This window comes from Lagopus leucura, unplaced genomic scaffold (genome assembly GCF_019238085.1).
Source record: "Lagopus leucura isolate 7727_CA_CO unplaced genomic scaffold, USGS_WTPT01 Super-Scaffold_100009, whole genome shotgun sequence".
Lineage (NCBI taxonomy): Eukaryota > Metazoa > Chordata > Aves > Galliformes > Phasianidae > Lagopus > Lagopus leucura.
Window position 1 is genome coordinate 6,469,069 of NW_024962266.1, and position 18,698 is coordinate 6,487,766.

The 18,698-nt window shown below is 55.1% G+C and overlaps 1 protein-coding gene across 6 annotated transcripts in view; it reads left to right on the plus strand.

The window, feature by feature from the left end:
- The window catches only part of LOC122181246 (nitric oxide synthase 1 adaptor protein), a 31,022-nt gene extending 12,488 nt beyond the window's left edge, over positions 1-18,534 (plus strand). Inside the window, exons 3-12 of one of the 6 annotated variants that reach the window (XM_042873635.1) lie at positions 4,744-4,836; positions 5,103-5,176; positions 5,914-6,022; positions 6,181-6,322; positions 7,382-7,539; positions 8,038-8,205; positions 9,804-9,969; positions 10,602-10,751; positions 17,311-17,572; positions 17,650-18,534. In XM_042873635.1, coding sequence (XP_042729569.1) covers positions 4,744-4,836; positions 5,103-5,176; positions 5,914-6,022; positions 6,181-6,322; positions 7,382-7,539; positions 8,038-8,205; positions 9,804-9,969; positions 10,602-10,751; positions 17,311-17,572; positions 17,650-18,097 — 1,770 coding nt within the window. In that variant the 3' untranslated portion in view covers positions 18,098-18,534. Of the gene's footprint in view, positions 1-4,743; positions 4,837-5,102; positions 5,177-5,913; positions 6,023-6,180; positions 6,323-7,381; positions 7,540-8,037; positions 8,206-9,803; positions 9,970-10,601; positions 15,018-17,310; positions 17,573-17,649 lie in introns of those variants that run through there. The other 5 variants (XM_042873636.1, XM_042873637.1, XM_042873638.1 and 2 more) reach the window with 5 other exon arrangements.
- Positions 18,535-18,698: the final 164 nt, after the last annotated feature.

Sequence of the window (18,698 nt, forward strand, 5' to 3'; positions counted from 1 at the left end):
TTATACCCGTCAGTACACGCGGCCCTCACAGACGTTACTGAAATTAAACCTGAAGTTGGATGGGAATATAGGCACTGACCTTGTCAGCACACACCACAATCACAGCTCGCTTCAGATGCACACGTGCACTGTGGAGCTGCATTTTTCCATATGTGCAGATCTGCTGATTTGTGGAGGAGCTTTACCAAGCAGCACCAACCCAAGAACCAGCACCCCATGCCTTGTTACTCCTCCTTCCATGTTACCTTTGAATAAAGTGCGGCCACTGGTGAAACCCAACCCCTGCATTGCACCGGTGGGAGCCCTGCCGAGTGTCCCCTCTGCAGGAGAGCCGTGCAGGATGTTTTTGTGCAGGCAGGCTTCCTGGCACACCCAGACATGTGTCTGTGTGCGTGGGGGGACACACGGTGTTCGTCCCTGAGCGCTCTGCAGTGCTGCATGCAGGGACGTGCCCCTGCTAACGTGATCTGCGCGGCGTTGCACTGCCGGGCTCTGCTGGGAGAGCACTGCTGTGTGCAGAGGGATAGGGCTTGTTGGGTTGGGTGTGTGGCAGGAATTCTTGGGCTTCTGGAGCTTTGGAGCCTTAAACTTACCCTCAGATGTTGTTAGGTAATGAGTTAATTGTTCATTAGGAGGTCGTTACCAGACTGGGGAAGACTTCACAAAGCTGCTGCTGCTCGCTTCGTTTCCCTGAGCTGGCACTGGGCTGAAGCCTAGCTTGTGTTCTGCTGGCTGGGACAGCAACAGCTCACTGTGTTTAGGTGCTCTTCCATCAAAGAATTTTCCATCTGGCTGTACCCTGCTAGTGCAGTCTGACTGCAGAGAGTTCCCAGTAATCCTTCCCCTTCTGATTGAGGATGCCAGTAGGCAGATTTAAATCCATACCTGCTGCAGTTAGATGGGTTGGACTGAAACGAGAGCACTTTCATGTGGGTTAATCTTTTTCAGAGCGTGGGGTGATGCTGAACCTAGTGAGGCCCCATCTCCCTTCTTTAGCATCCAATCTGCCCAACATAGCGCATTGGTAGAAGTTTCCTTGCACTTTTGCTGTGTAGGAACAGTGAGATGAGGACATACAACACATTTATTTCTAAAGGGGCTGAGATTTTCATGCTTTTCACACGTACCCCTCTCACTCAAGGCATGTACATAATTTTGCTCCAAACTGACAAGGTTACATGCGCTCTCTATTAAGTAACATACATCAGCCTGTTCTCAAGAAAGGGCACTTGTAATACTCTGCCAGCAGAAACATGTTGTGCAACGATGCATACACCAGCTGGCATTATTTTCCTTCTAAGAGCATGTCTTTGAAGATATTTAAACAGCAAACTCTGCATGAAGGACAGATGTTGAAAATAGACTCCCACCAACCTGAGGTCAGAGCTCAGGCTCTTGTGTTCTGATATTCAGAAAAACACGTTTCTTTTCCAAATGAGAAGGTAAACATGTTGGTTTTGTTGGTTATTCACTTGTTTCATAGCTGCTTAGAGCTTACAAGATGTCTAATACAGTATATTCATGAGTGAGACATCCTTGCATTTTGTCTTGAATGCGCCAAGAATTCAGATAGCTAAACACAACTTGTAATATTATGGGTATTTCAAAATCTGGAGTTGTACCCAAGAGGGGTAAGGCAGCCATGCTGAAGGTGCAAAAACCATTACATCTTCTCTGTAAGGAAGCAGCCAGCTAAGGGGGTGGTGGGGAAGCTGCAAAAACCCTCTTTCATCCTTCCCTGCTTCATGAGGAGTCCTGTATCTTTTCTTTATGAAACAGTAGGCTGGGCTGTAGCAGAGCTTATACTCCTTGTTTACTCAGCAGTGGGAAATGTGGTTTTCCTTCTGCAGCAGCCCCTCCAGTGCCATGAGCACTGCTTTTCCCATGTAGGATTCTACAGCTTGTGGTGATGTGAGGCAGCTGGCACTGGTGCAAGCATGGATGTCAATGTGCTGCATGCCTGCTGCCTGTCCTGGCGGTGCTCCCCAGCTCACTGCATGCAAAAATAACCCTACTTGTTAGCAGCCCAGGCTCTGCCAGAGGGCAGGGAGAGGAGGCGATAAGGTTGTGTCCCATCCCTGAGCAGGGTGCAAATTAACTTCTGGGTCAGCGCAGGCTGATCCCTGTGCGGGTTGGGATAAAACAAAACCCTGCTCATTTGAACTGTTGCACCATGAGCCAGGAGTACTGGGCAAACCCTGCTCGGTTCTGATTTCACCCCTTGCAGTTTCTGTGACTCACATCTCGCTCAGATGATCTGCACAAGCTGGTGCTTTCTTCGACCCTACATGTAGCTACTGCTTGGGGTGAAATCTGTTCGGTTTGAGGAATCAAAACCTTGTGAGAAGGACAGAACAAATTGCATACTGTGGTTATGAGCAGGGCAAAGTGGCTCCCAAATGGTGCTGGTGCTCCTACTTGCTTTTCAGAGCAGTGCGTTTAGGCTCTTCTTGCTCTGCTGCTCATTCCCACTGGTGCACTCCCTCCTTCCCAGCTCTATTTCTACCAACTGGGGGTCTCTTCCCCAGCATCACCTACAGCCTTTGTGCACATGGACAAGTTCATGTGGGCTGAGGGCAGGTCCAGCTGGGCACCTGTTGCAATTGCAGCATGCACTGAATCATTCAGACTTGCCAGCACTGCACTGGGGCAGCTTTGGGTGGTGATGTCAGCTCTGCCCTCCTGACCCACTCCCTCCTCCCCCGGACCTCTGTACCTTGGACTGACAAGTGTGCATCAGAGAGGAGGGGAAGCTGAGTTGCTGTTTTATTGAATTCTCTTTGTCACTGATTCATTATTAAATTATGGTTAGCATCTCATTAGAGAGCCCCAATGGGCATGAGTTCATTAGTGTTTTATTGGTTAGAGCTGTGCTTCATTACGTGGGAAACGTATCCCAAAGAGTGTCTGTGCTTGTCAGAGTGCTGCACTAATGAACCTGGGCTGGAGTGGATGTAGCATAGTTCTGAAGGCTCAGGTTTGCAGGGGAGCTTTGCACTCGCCACGGCATCAGGATCAAGGGCCAGATTTATGGGAGCAGATCTGAGTGCTCAGCCTTTTGGAGAATTTGCTTTCTTAGCTGCTTCCAGTTCATGCTGGAGCTTTGCCACAAAGGGATTTGGCTGCTGCACGGCCTGGGCAGGATGCTTGCCTCGAAGCAGGCGGGCAAGGGATGAGCCCAGGCAGTGCCCTCACCAGCAGTCCCAGTAGGGTGAGGCACAGGGGACCCTTCCCCAGCAGTTCCATACCCATTCTGCCCCATACAGCCCGTGCCAGGGTTTGGTAACACCTTTGCTGAATCCTGCTCTGTCTGCTTTGCTTTCCTGGGGCTGTTACTCACCCAAAGCCCAGGCTAAAAATAGTCTCTCTAACCCTGAGCTGTTTTTCAGGGTTGGAGTCTCTTCTGAGCACAGATTAATTAGCACTCAGGGTCACTCAGAACAGCAAACTTTGGCTCCGGCAGCTCGGCGGCATGGCATGGTGCTGCTGATCAATGAGCAGCAGGACCTGCAAGTCAGACTGAGGTGGTGAGGGCTGTGCTCAATTCTGCAACTCCTCTGCTTGTGAGGGGTGACCCTTGGAAACTGGCTCCAACGGGCTCCTTGCTGAGCTGCTCTGGAGATCTGCTGCTGCACCATGGAAGCAGGGCACAGCCCTGCAAGCAGCTGGCAGGCAGGCAGGGGATGTGAAATCTGTCTGTAGCCTGAGCTTTAATTTCTGCAGCCAACAACTGTGGCTTTGGAGCGTATGGGCTCGCCCAGCCTGCCTGCTCCATGCGCTGGGACAGGCAGAGCTGCATCACCCTGTCAGGTGCTTTTCTGAGTCATCTGCCTCCCTCATCCCTGTCAGCCACTTCCAAATGGCTTTGAGGAATTGTATTTTCAGGTCTTTTATCATTGGATCACAGGTTGGGGCCAGAAGCATTTGCTGCCTGCTGGCTTCTGGCTGCCAGAGCTGATGCATCATGCAGTGCTGGAAATGTCACCCAGTGCCTCAGGAAGGACCTAAGGCAGGGTCCGGCTGCTGCTCCCTTTGCAGCAAGGCTAGCTAATGAACAAGTTCATTAAATCCCTCTTTCTTGAGTGCAGGATACAGGGATGCTGTGCCACAGGGGCACTGGGTACCAATGTCAGTGGTGGGTAGGTTCTGTGACTCTGCAAAACCCTGCAGCGATGGGAGCAGATGGGTGCTCCATGAGCACAATTACTGACCAAGCATCCCCTGTCCCCTGGCACCCTGCAGGGCCACAAGAGTGTGTGTGGTCATACTGAGCCACAAAATGCTGTGGTTTTACCCCCAAAAACTTCCAGCCATAGCTTTAGCAAAAGGCAACCCTCACTAGTGCTGTGTGGGACTTTGCTCAGCGTGAATTAACACCTGACCTGTTCACCCTGCCCAAGCCCTCAGTGACTGTAGGGCTCTGCATGCAGGAGTGGTTGGGTTTGGGGGAATCGTGTTCTCTCCCTGTAGCTGGGCTGGAGTTTTGTGTTTAGCCACTGATCTTTGGAAGTTCCTGGGTTTTATTTCCCATCCAGTGATTTCTAATTGAAGTGGGTAATCGCATTATGCTGTCTCCCCCGGCAAGGTTCACTGAGTCCTTAGCAGTCATCTCTGATTTTACACTGAGCCCCCCAGAACTGTGCTTGGCATAGTGTTTCTCCTCCCAGAGTTCAAGCTGGGGGAGGGGTTGGGGAATTGCCCTTCAAAGCTCCCCAGGAGGACTAACTTGGCCTCTCTCTGCAGTATGAGTTCAAAGCCAAGAACATCAAGAAGAAGAAGGTGAACCTCATCGTGTCGGTGGACGGCGTGAAGGTCATTCTGAAGAAGAAGAAGAAGGTAGGCAGCCCCAGACCAAGGTGGCAGTGCTGGGGACCTGCAGGGTGTGCAGTGAGATGAAATCCATGGGTTCCCAGGAATCAGAAGGTCCCTGGCTGTGCTTTGGGCAGGAAGCACTCTGGCTGCACGGGGCTTTTTGGCTGCACACTGGGCAGGTCATCTGCTGGGGCTGCAGGGCAGCAGCAGGACTACAGCAAGCACTGCCCCAGCACTGCCTCTGCCCTATTCTCGATCATGAGGGCAGCATCTGACGTACTGATTTTCAGCTTTTTTCCTTGCAGAAAAAAGAATGGGCCTGGGATGAGAACAAAATGCTTGTCATGCATGATCCCATTTACAGGTAAGATCACTTGGGGATGGCACAAAGGCTCTGATGTGCCACACCAGCACCCTGAAGCCTGAACTGAGCTCTGAGCTGTGCAGTGATGGCTGCTGGGTCCGTGCTCAGCTGTGAGCAGGCACACTCCTGCAGGAAAACCTCTGCTGAGTTCTGCAGGACAGCTGGGCCAGGTGCCACTAAGCTCCTTTTAATGATCCCAATTAGAGCAATAAAGCTGCACCCTGCTGGGGAAGGGAGAGACCTGATGGCGGGGTGGCTCCATGGGCTGGAGCCGGGCTGGGGCGCAGTAGCCGATAGGACTGTCCTGTGGTGATTTCAGAGGGCACAGGGCAGCTGCTCTGGCTTGCTGTGCACTCCCAGCATCCACCCAGCAGGCTGGCTGGGGTGGAGGAGACCAGACATCAAAAAGGCACAGAGGTTTTGTTCCTGCGGGTCTCCTGCAACCTGGGACCTCCAATGCTGCCATGGGGGCTGAGCAGCGAAATCCCTGCGCTATCTTTGTGAAGGGTTTGCTGCTGCTGAGTCAGCAGAGGATTTTTTTTTCACCCCAGGTGGAACCACTGCCAAAAAAGAATTTCTGCTGGGCTTTAGCAGGGCTGTGCTGCAGAGGCTGGGCAGCTGCCAGCACTCAGAGTGTGGCCTGTGAGACTCTGGCTGTGGCCTTGCTGGCATCCTGGGCAGCAAGTGGATAGTGTGTGTTGGAGGCAATGTCCTCCCCTTCCTTTCTGTCCTTGCAGGATATTCTATGTGTCCCATGACTCGCAGGACCTAAAGATCTTCAGCTACATTGCCCGGGATGGGTCTAGCAACGTGTTCAGGTGCAATGTCTTCAAATCCAAAAAGAAGGTGAGGATGCTGGGAACACGTCCCAGCGGGATGGCTGGGCCAGGACCTGGAATCACAATGGTTTGCATTCTGAGCTGCGGTCGCAGTGGCAATGCACAGAAAGCTGGGCAGCTGCTCACTATGGGCTGATGCCTCTGCTGTTCTCCCTCCTGCTGCAGAGCCAAGCCATGCGCATCGTGCGGACGGTGGGACAGGCGTTTGAGGTCTGCCACAAGCTGAGCCTGCAGCACACCCAGCAAAATGCAGACGGGCAGGAGGACGGGGACAGCGAGAGGAACGGGGACGATCTGGATGTCCCAGGTACCGTGCTGGGGTGAAGGGGCCACAGATCATTGCTGAGGTGGCTGGCAGGCACCATCTGAAGAGCCTCTGTCTCTCTCTGAAGCTTGCTGCCGGCTGACACCTGCAGGGAACGGATTTGCACGGCAGTCTGTCCTGCAGTGCGGCGGGATCTTGCCCAGCAAGGAGCCTTCGCTAGGTGTTAACCTTCATCCTCACAGACATCCCCCGTGCTGGGAGCCCATTAGCAGCGCTCTGGGCTCGGCTGGGTGCCCAAGTGCTCTCCGCTTCACATGCTACAAACATTTCCTCGCTGTTGCCAGGAAAGGGGCCAAAGCAGGGACTGTCCCCACATCCCCAAGCTTGTATCTGATGGTCGGAATTGTAAGAGAGGGGAGTGGGTGGCTGTTCTGCAAGAGATGGCTTGCACACCTGCAGCCTTCTTCAAGCCCATTTTAGGGGCCCTTTGGGATGTCTGAAGGTCCTGCTGCCTGTCTGCATTCAGATTCTCTGTCCCCCATAGGGTGCAGGGTTCTCTGGAGCTGCCTGACCCTGCAGCACTGCTGTCCTGAGGGGCTGCTGCTGGCCTGAGTGGCTCATTGTTTGTTTTTCCTCTGCACAATGTCCTGGCCTTGGTTTGCAGCTCCCTGGGGATTTCTGAGCATCCGTCCTTTTTGTTTTCCCATAACCTCTTGTTTACCTTCAGCTTTCTGTGTCTCCTGTTCTCAATGGCCAGCCCCAAATCCAGGGCTTTTGGCTGCTGGTCCCTGGAGGTATTTATCTATGAGCCCTGCCCTTGGCAGCCACAGAAGCACAGCCATGGAAACATGATGTGCGATTCCCCAGCCTGCATATAAGACATGCACTGCTCTGGGACACAGCATCTGGGAAGCCCTAAGGAGCATTGCAAGGGACTTTGGCTTAAACAGGACATTAATGTGCTTGGGTAGCTCCTGCTGGGGGAAATGCAAGCGAGCAGAGATCAAACAGATGGGGCAGCCAAGGATGGGGGTACAGGGGATGAAGGGGGGAATGCAGGGTCCCAGTGCTCACCCCCAGCCGTGCCCTGCTGTCCCACAGCCTGCCGCCTCACTGCTGCAGAGCGGGCAGCCACCTCAGCTGAGGAGACCGACATTGATGCTGTGGAGCTGCCGCTGCCTGGGGCTGACATCCTCGACTTCAGCCGCGGCGTCACGGACCTGGATGCTGTGGGCAAGGAGGCCAGCGGTGACACCAAGGTGTGTGGGTCCCTCTGGGAGCCTAGGGGTCAGGAGGGATTTTGCAGCATTCCCAGATCAAAGCTGTCTGCCGCTGCCCTTTGGCTCGGGGCTGAGCTGCATCTGCAGAGCACCGTACCAAAGCTCAACCACATGGAAAGAGTTGGGGCAGAGCTGATAGGGATAATTGTTTTTCTTGCACACCTCAAAAAAGGGTTATTTTTGAGACAGTGGAAATTTCCATGGGAAACAGCAGCCTTTTCCAAAACTTACTGCAATAATATTTGTGCTTTTGTCACAAGCCTGGGGGAACATGGGGAGGTCAGCGAGCCCGTCAGCCGGCCTCAGGCAAGAATTGTTCTCAGAGCTTTTCAGCAGGCCTCTCCTGCCTCAGCAAAGCGTGATTTGCTTGGAATGCAGCAGCCTTATTCCTGGAAATTTTGGAGACTGCTCTGTGCCTGGCAACTCTCATGGCTGTAGAGGCACAGGGTTGCCCGTACTGACGTTGGTGTGTTGCAGGGCTGCCTCCACCCTGAGGACATCCTGACCGCTTCGCCCAAGATGCTGCTGCCATCATCCACCCCGCTGCCCGACCTGGGCACTCCTCTGTCTGCACACCACCAAATGCAGCTCCTGCAGCAGCTCCTGCAGCAGCAGCAGCAGCAGACACAAGTGGCTGTGGCACAGGTTTGTCCCAACACTGTTTTCTGGGGGCGCAACATTGAAGCGTGGGGAGACCCATCATGAGGCATGTGGCAAAATGCCAAACCGTGCCACTAATCCTGGCCAACCACAGCCAGCAGCTCACTCTGCCTGAGTTTTCCTCATTTCAGCAGCTCTTGCTCCTCCACTTGACCAATGACCATAGCTTTGCTTGTCCCCTGACACTTCCAGAGCTCTCTCCAACTGTTTATCTTTCACAGAATCAATAGCAACCACCTGCCCGTACGCACCATGCTCACTGACCACGTCCTCCAGTGCCACATCTCCTCAACTCTTGAACACCTCCAGGGACAGTGACCCCACCACCACCCTGGGCAGCCTGTGCCAATGCATCACCACTATTTCAGAGAAGAATTTTTCCTAATATCCAACCTGAGCCTCCCCTGGTGCAGCTGAAGGCCATTCAACTGGCCTGAGCAAGCAGCTCCAAAAGACTTTTTCTGCTTTGCTTTGGCTTTTCTCCCGAGGCATCAAAAATCAGCACTGATCCTTCTACAAGGGTCATGGCCTTGGGAAATGGCTCACCCTTTGAAAGAGGAACCTGCATTTCTGGGGGTCCTCCATTCCTGCCCAAGCAGCAGGATGTTGTTCATACAGGAAACCACATCCCTGTGGGACAGAGACTCGTCACCTTTTGTAGTTCCCAATCTTTGTGGATCTGCAGACCTTTACACTGCTGATTTCTTTTTCTTCCTACTTCCAGATTTAAAAAAATCTGAAGTAGTGTGTAGCTATCTCTTGGCTGGCTTGTGGGATGGCAGCCAGTGGCTCATCCTGCTTTCTCCAGGGGCTGACACCCTGCACTGGAGCTCTGCCCACCTCGGCGTGGTTCTCGTCCCAGAGCTGTCACTTAGCTCCTCTCCAATCCATTCAGCGTGAGCCGTGGTGATTCGGTGTCACACTAATTTATTAATGAAAAAGTTATGTTCTGCTGTGTCAAATGCCTGTTAGATGACTGAGCACATTACATCAACATCTCTGTTGATGGTACTTGTTATCTTCTCTCAAGAAATACCAAGCCAGTTTGTCTCTGAACATGGTGACTGGCACAGGCTTAATTCTTTACAAACAAACCAGTAGCTGTGCTGTGTCAACCAGGATCTGTGTCAAACTGATGGGCCTGTAGCTGCAGGGACCATTCTGTAATTATCGTTGCCTGTAATTAGCTGGAGATGAAATATCATTTAGCTCCCTCGCTGACCAGAGAGACTTCTTTTTTAAGGTGTTTCCAGATACCTGTCCATCTGAGCACTGTCCCTTGGGACTGGTGGCACAAGGCACTGCCCTTCTGCCAGCTGCAACACGTGGGCTCTGCTGGCTGCTTCTCTGCAGCACCTGAGCACCACCCCAAGCCCTGCTGCAGGCTTCTGCGATGCAGAGGGGAAAGATTTTTTCCAGGCTGATGCTGTCAGCACAGAGACTGCGCACCTGCTTAGCATTTAATTGTAATTCCACCACCGCCAGCTGCTGCCTCACCCAGCAGAGCTGTGCAAAGGGCTCCCTTGCATTCCCCATGGTCACTGAGTGTATTCCGATGTGACGGTGTGCCTTCTGCCCCTCAGGTCCACCTGCTGAAGGACCAGCTGGCTGCGGAGGCAGCGGCACGCCTGGAGGCACAGGCACGTGTGCACCAGCTCCTGCTCCAGAACAAGGACTTGCTGCAGCACATCTCACTCCTGGTCAAACAGGTGCAGGAGCTGGAATTGAAGCTGGCGGGGAACAACACCAGTAAGCACTCCTGCCCCATCCTCTCACCTCACAGCTAGCTGGGAACCCATGGCACAAGGGGGTGTGTGGCGGGGGACCTTGCTGTGCACCCTGGCTCCGGAGAGACATTGGATTTGGAGACATGGCACAGCACAGCACCAGTGCCCCTGTGTGAGAGGGGCTAGGGGTAGGGTCCGTGGGGAGCACGTGGGTGTTATACCCCACTTTTTGGTGCATTTCTGATGTTTTCTGGGGAGGTGCAATATTAGTGCCATTCTGGCCTGGCTTGTGCATGTGCAGTCGGACACCTGCATGCAGGATGGAGGGAGGTGTGGGGTGGCCATCACACATGTCCATTAGCTGTATGTCTGCTCTCCCCAGCAGCTGCACGTCTATGCCAGCTCCCTCCTTGCCAGAGAGACCCTCCTTGACCTTCTTTTCCAGTAGATGTGGCCATCAGTTGCCTGCAGGAGCCAGGGAAAGGCAGCTAGCTTTCCATCCTGGCTCTCTGCAGGCCAGCAGCTCCTGGCACACATGCCACTGTCATCCACGCATTTGAGGCTGTGGATCCACAGCCAACCATGGTGGCCTTGGGATGCCCGGGAGGGACAGGGTGGCACTGCCTGCCTCTCAGCCATGCCCTTCTCTTGCAGCAGGCTCCCAGGACAGCCTGCTGGAGATCACCTTCCGCTCCAGCGTCCTCCCCGTGCTCTGCGACCCGACCACCCCGCAGCCCGAGGACACCCACCTGCCGCAGCTGGGCCCTGGCTCGGGCTTCCCCAGCGCCCTGGGCAGCCCTATAGGTAGGAACGACTGTCTGGTGAAGCTGGAGTGCTACCACTTCCTGCCGAGCTCGGGGTCGCACGCCCCAGAGCCGGCTCTGGGCAGCCTGGAGCTCCTCAAGTTCCGTGAGTCGGGCATCGCCTCTGAGTATGAGTCCAACACGGACGAGAGCGAGGAGCGCGACTCCTGGTCCCAGGAGGAACCGCCACGCCTGCTCAACGTCCAGCCCCGGCAGGACCTGGGTGACAGTCTGGAGGATGAGATTGCGGTGTAGGGGATGTCAAGAGGTGGCACAGAGCAGCCGGGACCCCCAGGGATGGTGGAGGGAGCGTGGCGCTGGTTGGCAGCAGGGGCCAGAGCTGGGCATGGTGCGTGATGCTGCCGTGCTGGCAGCTCCCTCCCTGGCTTGTGCTGTGCCCAGGACCCTGATGTGTGCAGTCCACAGCAGCTTTAGGGAGGTAGATGTGGTGGTACTGCAGTATCTCTGTTGGAACAGGGGGCAAATCTTCCTTCCCTGCTGCCAGTCATCTTGTCCTGAGCTCAGCCAGCCCTCAGCACCCTCAGCTTCATGCCAGGCTTGTGTTGCTCCCTGGTCCCCATGTCCTCCCAAGCTGCATCTTGAGATCAGAAGCAAGGGAAGCAAAGAGCTCTCAGCAGCAGTCCCTGCAGGGCTCCTTGTGCTGCTGGCATTGCTGCTCAGCAACCGTGATGGGTTAGGAGCCACTGCTAGCAGTGTTACTATTGGATGGAGCAATGAAACTGGAGAAGGTTTTTGCTGGAGGAATGAGAAAGCAGGTATGGGGCAGGGACAGGAGGGACAAAAGAGCCAGCATGAATTGGTTTCCTGCATGATAGAGATGGTGAGAGATGAGGCTGGAGCTATGCTACTGGGATGAGAGATGGTGCCCCATTGATGTGAGTGTGTGAGGGGGGAGGAATGCTGGGAAGGAGCTTGGAAAAGTGAGGGATAAGAGGAAGTTGCACAGTATGGCCAGGCACAGGCAGCTCCTTGCAGGCACTGTGGTTTGTGGCACTGTGGGGCAGAGTTTGTCCTTGCCTGGGCAGACAGAGGGTGCTGGGCACTGCCTGCTCCTCTCCTGGGCTGTGAAGTGTATAGGGAGGCACAAATGTGCATGCAGTGAGAGCTGGGGAGCACAGCACAGGGAGGATGAATTCTCCTTACCTCATTGCCTAGTTCCGGAGCTCTTTGGTACTGCTACCAGGTATCAAAGCCTTTCTGGTGCTCTCAAGTCGTATTTTCAAGCAATTCCCTGCACCACTGCTACTGCCAGTTCCCTGCTTGGCTTTACAGACAAACCATTCCATTTCTATGCGGTTGCTTGCCACCAGACCACTGCTGGCAATGGCTGTGTGCGTGCAGACAGACATGCACAGCCTCTCCATGGGAAGCAAGATCTCCTCCTTCCCTAGCTGCTGTGGGCACAGTGTACGCTCACATTCCCCAGAAGGGGTTATTCTGCAGGGTGACTTGGTGGCTGTGTAGCCCATCACGTGGCTGGGGTAGCCCTGCTCCCAGGCAGGGTCTGGATTCATGGTGGTTGCTTCAGGGTGCATGCTGACCCCAGGATGGAGAAGGGGGGCTCTGGACCCCTCTGGAAGGCGACACCAGTCATGAGGAACTGCTGGGAATTGCCTGGTGCAGGGCTCAGTGCCTGTACTGAGCTGGAATGGGAGAGGTGGGCACCCTACGCGGGGAGCTCGTGGGTGGCACAGTGACAAATAACTGTGCACGTGGGCACCTTCATGTGTCTGGTTTTCATCTTCAGAAGAGTTAATCCAGAATTTCAGGGCCTCCACCAGCCCCTAAGAGGCTGATAGATGTTCTTGGGGACCTCCAAAGGAGCCAGAGCTTCTCCCTGTTCTGCAGCACACTTACTAGTTGCCCACTGTTGCAGCCTCTGAGAACACAGCTGAAGGGATGCAAACCAGATAACCCCTCTGCTCCTTACAGAAACATGGGGAGACAGGATTGACATGATTGTCTTCCACATCTTCCACCCTCCTATCCTGCTTCTGCTTTGCTTTGCTGCTTGCCTGCTGCTTTTCCTTTTGCCAGCTGTCTCTGCTTGATCTGCCTGCATCTAACCCCTGGCTGCATATCTCCCAGACTCAAGCTCTTGCTCTACTCCAGTGTTTGACCCTGCTGTGAGGAAGGTCCATGGTTTTCTCCTGCTCCAGTCCCTTCGGGGCGGAGGAGCAGGGTGCGGGTGAGACCCCAGGGGGTGCAAGGGCTGTGTTGTGCACTGTCCACCCCATGAGGAGGTGGGCACTGCAGGTAGCAGAGCTGTCAGGAGCTAGAGAGTCCTAGTGGGAAGGAAGGATATGTCCTCTGATGGATCTTGTGTCAGCACCAAGGAGCATGTGGGGAATGTGGAGGTCAAAGGCAGCCTTAGCTGCAGTGACCCTAAGATGGTGGAATTCTTAAGATTCTTAGGTCAGGGAGGGGAGTGAAAAGCATTCTTTGTGGATCTGCTGGAAGAACTCTGTGGATTGTGGCCTTTGAGGGAAGAGCGGCCAATAAAGCTGACTGATACTCAAAGATCACCTCCTCCAAGCTCGACTGGTCCATCCCATCAAAGAGAAAGTCAAGCAAAAAAAGGATGAGTAAGGAGCTGCTGGTCAAATTCAGACCCCAAAAAAGAGGCATACAGAGGGTGGAAGCAAGTACAGACAACCTGGAAGGAATAGAAACATTGTCTGAGCATCTCAGGATGAAGTTAGGAAAGCTAAAGACCAGATGGAATTAGATACGGCCAGAAACGTCAAAGACAAGAAAGGCTTCTGTAAGTATGTTGGTGACAGAAGGAAGAGTGCAGGTTATCTCTGAGCTAGTTCCAGCCTTTGATGCTGTCTCCAAAAGATCCTCATAGACAAGTTCTTGATGTACGGGACGGATGGGCAGACAGTGGGATGGGTTAAAAACTGGCTGAACAGCCAGGCCCAGATGGTAATCATCTGTGCAGACTAATTGGAGGCCAGCAGCTTGCAGTGTACCCTGGAGGTCAGGGGTGGTACAGCGCTGTTGAACCTCCACATGGACGATCTGGGTGACGCGGCACTCTGAGAACAACAGCAGACAGCAAACCTGGGAGCAGCTGCTGCTGATCCACCAAAGGGCGGTGCTGCCATCCAGAGGGACTGGAGAGGTGGGCTGGTGCGAACCTCCTGGGGCTGAGCGAGGAGAAGTGCAGTTTGGCTCTCATAGGAACAAGCCCAGGCACTGGGATATTTCAAAAGCAGCTTGACAGAGGTGGGGTTGATGGTCCTGGAGGACACCAAGCTGAGCTGAGGCAGCAGGTCGAGGCAGTGATCCTGCCCTTCTGCTCGGCACTGGTGCAGTGCAAGAGGTACATGGAGCTCCTGGAGGAGAGACCAGTGAGAGGTTCTGGAAGTGGAGAAGGGACTGGAGCACCTCTGCTGAGAGGCTGAGGGAGCTGGGACTGTTCCTCCTGAAGAAGGCTCAGGGGAATTTGTTGATGTGTTTAGATACCTGAAGAGAGAGGTGCAAAGAGGATGGAGCCAGGTATTTTTCAGGGCTGCCCAAGAGGCAGTGGAGACAACTGGAACACGAAGTGCAGTGTGAACACTGGGAAGCACTTCTGTGCTGCGAGGGTGGCTGAGCTCTGGCACGGGGTGCCCAGAGAGACTGTGGGGTCTCTTTTTCGGGAAGTTTCAAAAGCTGTCTGGATGTAGGCCTGGGCACCCTGTGCTGAGTGGCTTTGCTGGAACAGGAGTTGGTCCAGGTGGACCTTCTAATCATTTTGTGATTGTTTCAATGTGCTCACCAGTGGCCTGGTGCCCAGGGAAGCCCCCACACCAGCTCCAGAGGAGATAGAGCAGGAGTGCACGTCCTGGGTATTTCCTGCAGGCAGGGCTGAGCCTTGGGTTCACGGTCAGCACAACTACAGGGAATGGTGAGCTGTGTCCCAGGGCTGACAGGGGTGCTGCAGCCCCCTGTGCCTTGCCAGGGCCAGCTGGGAGCCACCCAGTGCCATGCTGCACTGCAGCACCATGTGTATGTGTGAGTGGTCCTCCTAGCCCAGCACTGCCTACAAAATGCCTCTCTAGCTTCTCACTTTTGTTATGGACCTTGACTGGGGTTTTATAGCTATATTTTTTTGTCCTTTCTTTTCCTACAACTGTCGTGTTACTAACTGTTGACTCGGTCTATCTGAGAAACCAATCTGTCAATGTAAGTGCACTTAACCCTTGGGTGTTGTCATTAGTTGATTGGCTTTTGCTAAATAAATCTTTCTATTTCTCAAGGCTTTCTGTTGTTTCTTCCTTCTTGCTGACTCTCTCTCTTTCCATACTCCTCCTGCCCTCCACACTCTGCCAGCCTGGGCTGGCAGCCAGCAACAGGGGTGGCACCCCCAGCATTGCACAGATTCTCTTGGAACTGAGCATCTTCCCCTGCGGGACCCCGCAGCTCTGAGCTGTGCTGACTGCCAGCTGACTGTGAGAGAGGGGTGCCCCAAATGGTGTTGGGGTCATCTCAGGGCTGTTTGACAGCTCGAGGGTGCTTGTGGGCTGCTGGGGCTTGCACACCTCTCCGCAGAGATGCTACGCAGAGCTTTCCAGGCATTGGGAATTTTTGGCCACTGGGGAAAGAAAACAGCTTCTGAAAGGATGTGAGAAGCATTTTTTCAACGAGGGGCTGCAGCAGAGCTGTGCCTCCGAAGAGAGCAGCAGGCAGGCTGTGATCTGCATGGTGTTTATTGTGCAGCAGTGGAGCAATGGAGCAGTGCCCTCCTGCGGCAGTGGCCCAGCTGCTGGAGCTACTCAGGCACCAAAGGGGTTTTGGTCTCCTGTACACTGTGCTCCTTCTCCAACAGGGCCTTGAGCTTGTAGTAATACACCTTGCAGCTGTAGCCCTCCTGGGAGCTGCGCTGGACATGGTTCTTGACTGAGCACAGTGTGGGGAAGATGCGGCAGCATGACATGCACTTGTAGCCATGCTTTGGCACATGCTGCTCCAAGGAAGCTGCAAGGATGTCTCCGGTGGTGACACTGACCCTGTTGCTGGCACTCTCCGGGGTCTGGAGCTCCTCTGAAGAGCAGGACAAAGAGGCGAGGGCCTCCAAGAGGTTTTTGGGATCCTCAGACTCCCAGGTGCTACTGAGTGGACTGGAGGAGAGGTGCTGCTGAGAGGCTGCTTTGGTGCAGATGAGGTAGCTGTACGGTGAGCACCAAGGTCTGTAGATGGTGCGGGCAGGGAGCTCGCTGCCCACTGAGGCTGTGGAGCTGCGGTCTGCAGAGGGAAGGGGCAAGAGTGAGTCAGGGTCACTGCATGAGCATGGGCACCCATGGGGATGGGAGTGGTGCTGGAGACCCACGAGGAGTCCCACCCTCAGCACAGTGTTCAGCAGAGCCCTTCTCTGCCCAGGGCTCTGGCTGATGGGTTGGTCTGTCTCACTCTATGCATTGTGGAGGTGACTGCCTCTGTCACCAGACATCCCCCCAGCACTGAGAGCTCACCCAGCAGCCAGCTGGAACTGTCCCACGAAGTGCTGTCCTGACACAGGGGCAGAGCTGGGGGCCATGAGCTGGAGCAGTTGGAGGCAGCATCCCCAGCTTTCAAGGTTCCTGCTGGGAAGACATAAGGGTGAAAAGCACCATCGTGCAGAGGTGGACTGCAACAGCAGGATTCCCCTCCCCATTCCTAGAATGCACCTTCTGCCATAAGGGCCCTTGTTACCCCTCTCCTGCCCACGCAGGCAGGTACATCCAGCCAGACCCCTCCTTGCTCCCCTGCCTGGATTCATCCTCGGTGCTCACCAGGCAGGCTGCACTGATCCCAGGAGAGAGTTGCCTCCAGGTTGCCTCTTCTGGGAGCATGGGGCATGGCCTCAATCAAAATAGCTGGCATGAAAAATCCATCCATTACCCCTGTGATGTTCTTTGTTGAGGCCCCAGAATCCACCAGCTGGCATTGCTAATGGCTGATGTCACACAGCAGAATATTTTTGCAACGCAAGGTTCTGCCCACATCAGGGTTCTGAGAACCTGATGACTGAGGTGATGCTTGCTGGCTCCAACCTCAGGGCTGGTGGGGAGCAAGGGGCAAGTTGTAGGGACTCAGTCTATTCAAGCTGAGGCCAGTTGAGCATGGGGTGGTGTAGTAATGTGAGATTTTGCACACACGTGGCTCCAGCGACTTGGCCATAGCAAGGTGAGTGAGCAGTAGAAAGTGCCACTTGAGGATGTACAGTTCAGAGCCCAGGCGGTGGGTACCCCAGCAAATGAGGGATCCTGGGGGCGTCCCCTTGCTGTATCCCTTGACAAACCTTCTCTCTCTTTCTTTCCACAATCTGCTTCCCAAGCTGCTTGGTGTCAGGTAAGAGATGTCGTCAGTGTGCTGGTGGCAGCAATGTGGTGCCCTGAGATTGTTGCTCCCCCACTATGTCCTCACGGCATGCACAACACAGCTGTGGGGCTACAGAAACGGTCTTTCTGTCCCCATATGGTGTCCTCCCCATGCTGCTGGGAGGCAGCCCTGGGATGATCAAGTCCCCGCATCCCGCCTCATAGCCACTCTCTGCTTCCTTTCTTTTCCAGTGGACCATAGTATGTTTGAGAACACCAGTGCTGCCACGGCACCCACCCCACGCCTGCAGCACGTTCCCACTGGTGCCTTGCCACAGCCCTCCCGCCCCGCTGGCAGCCAGCACCTTCGTAACCTGGGCAAGGCCATGGGGGCCAAGATGAACGACTTCCTGCGCCGCAAGGAGCCGGCTGGACCCCCTGATGTGGGAGTGATGGAGGTGAACACCAGCGCCGGCGCCGCACTGGGCATGGGGCAGTCAGCAAGCGAGGATGGGTGAGTGTCCCTGCCTTGCACAACCCATGGTAGAATCCTTTGCGTTGGAAAGCATCACTGCCTCTCTCTGCTTGCAGGAGCATGGGGCTGGATGCTTTTCCCCGGCTGGACCCCCCACCTCCCATCACCAAGAAGCGGACACCGCGTGCCCTGAAGACCCCGCAGGACATGCTCATTGCACCTCAGCCGGAGGGCAGCAGCACAGAGGAGCCCCATGAGCCACCTGCAGCACACGCCGACCTTGCAGAGGAGTGGCCAGGAGTGAGGGACATCTCCCCTGCGGAGCACCCCAGGGTGCTCAGTACGACCAGCATCCCAGGGCCGAGTGGGGACCAGCCCACCGCTGTCCTCCCTGTGCCCGACCTCATCCATAAGGGTGGCCTGGAGACCCCACCTCGCACGGAGAAGCCCCTCCGGGAAGTGGGCTTGGAGCAGGAGTTGTCAGGGAGTGCAGGGCATGCAGAGCCATGCACCCCCAGCCGGGAAGCAGAGGGTCCCCATCCTGACCTGCTGTCTTTCGAATAGCAGCGGGCAAAGGGCACTGAGGGGGCTGGCTCTCTCAAACACCTCTCTCTCTGCCACATGCTGTTCTTGGGGTCGTTATTTTGGGGAGAGGAGAGCCCCAGGGCAGCAGGAGGCATCTCTGAAACGGCCTGCGGTGCAGGGATCCTCCACCCCCCACCTCATCTCTTCTCCCCAGGCACCCCGGAGGGAACAGAGCCCGACTCGGGCAGCCGCAGGAGCACCGGCTCCCTGCCCACACCTCTGTCCCACCACCTCCTGTGCCCGCAGGCTCTCATAGCCCAGAGGTGCCCCTCGGCCCGGGGGTATGCACAGCAGGGGTTATCCACACGGGAACGGGCAAACCGGCAGCTGTGGGCAGCACTTCTGACCCGGAGCACAGCGGTGGCTTCGAGGGGGTTACGGTCAAGGTTACGGTGGGAATTGTGATGGGGATTATGGTGGGGGTTATGATGGGGGTTGTGAGGGGGTTATGATGGGGGTCATGGGGAGGGTGCGTCAGGGGGAAAGCGGTCACTGTGTCACCCCCCCCAGCCGCACAGCTGCGTCCCACCCCCGGCCCTGAGGCCAGCGGTGCCGGCGGCACCCTCTATTTATGTTGTCT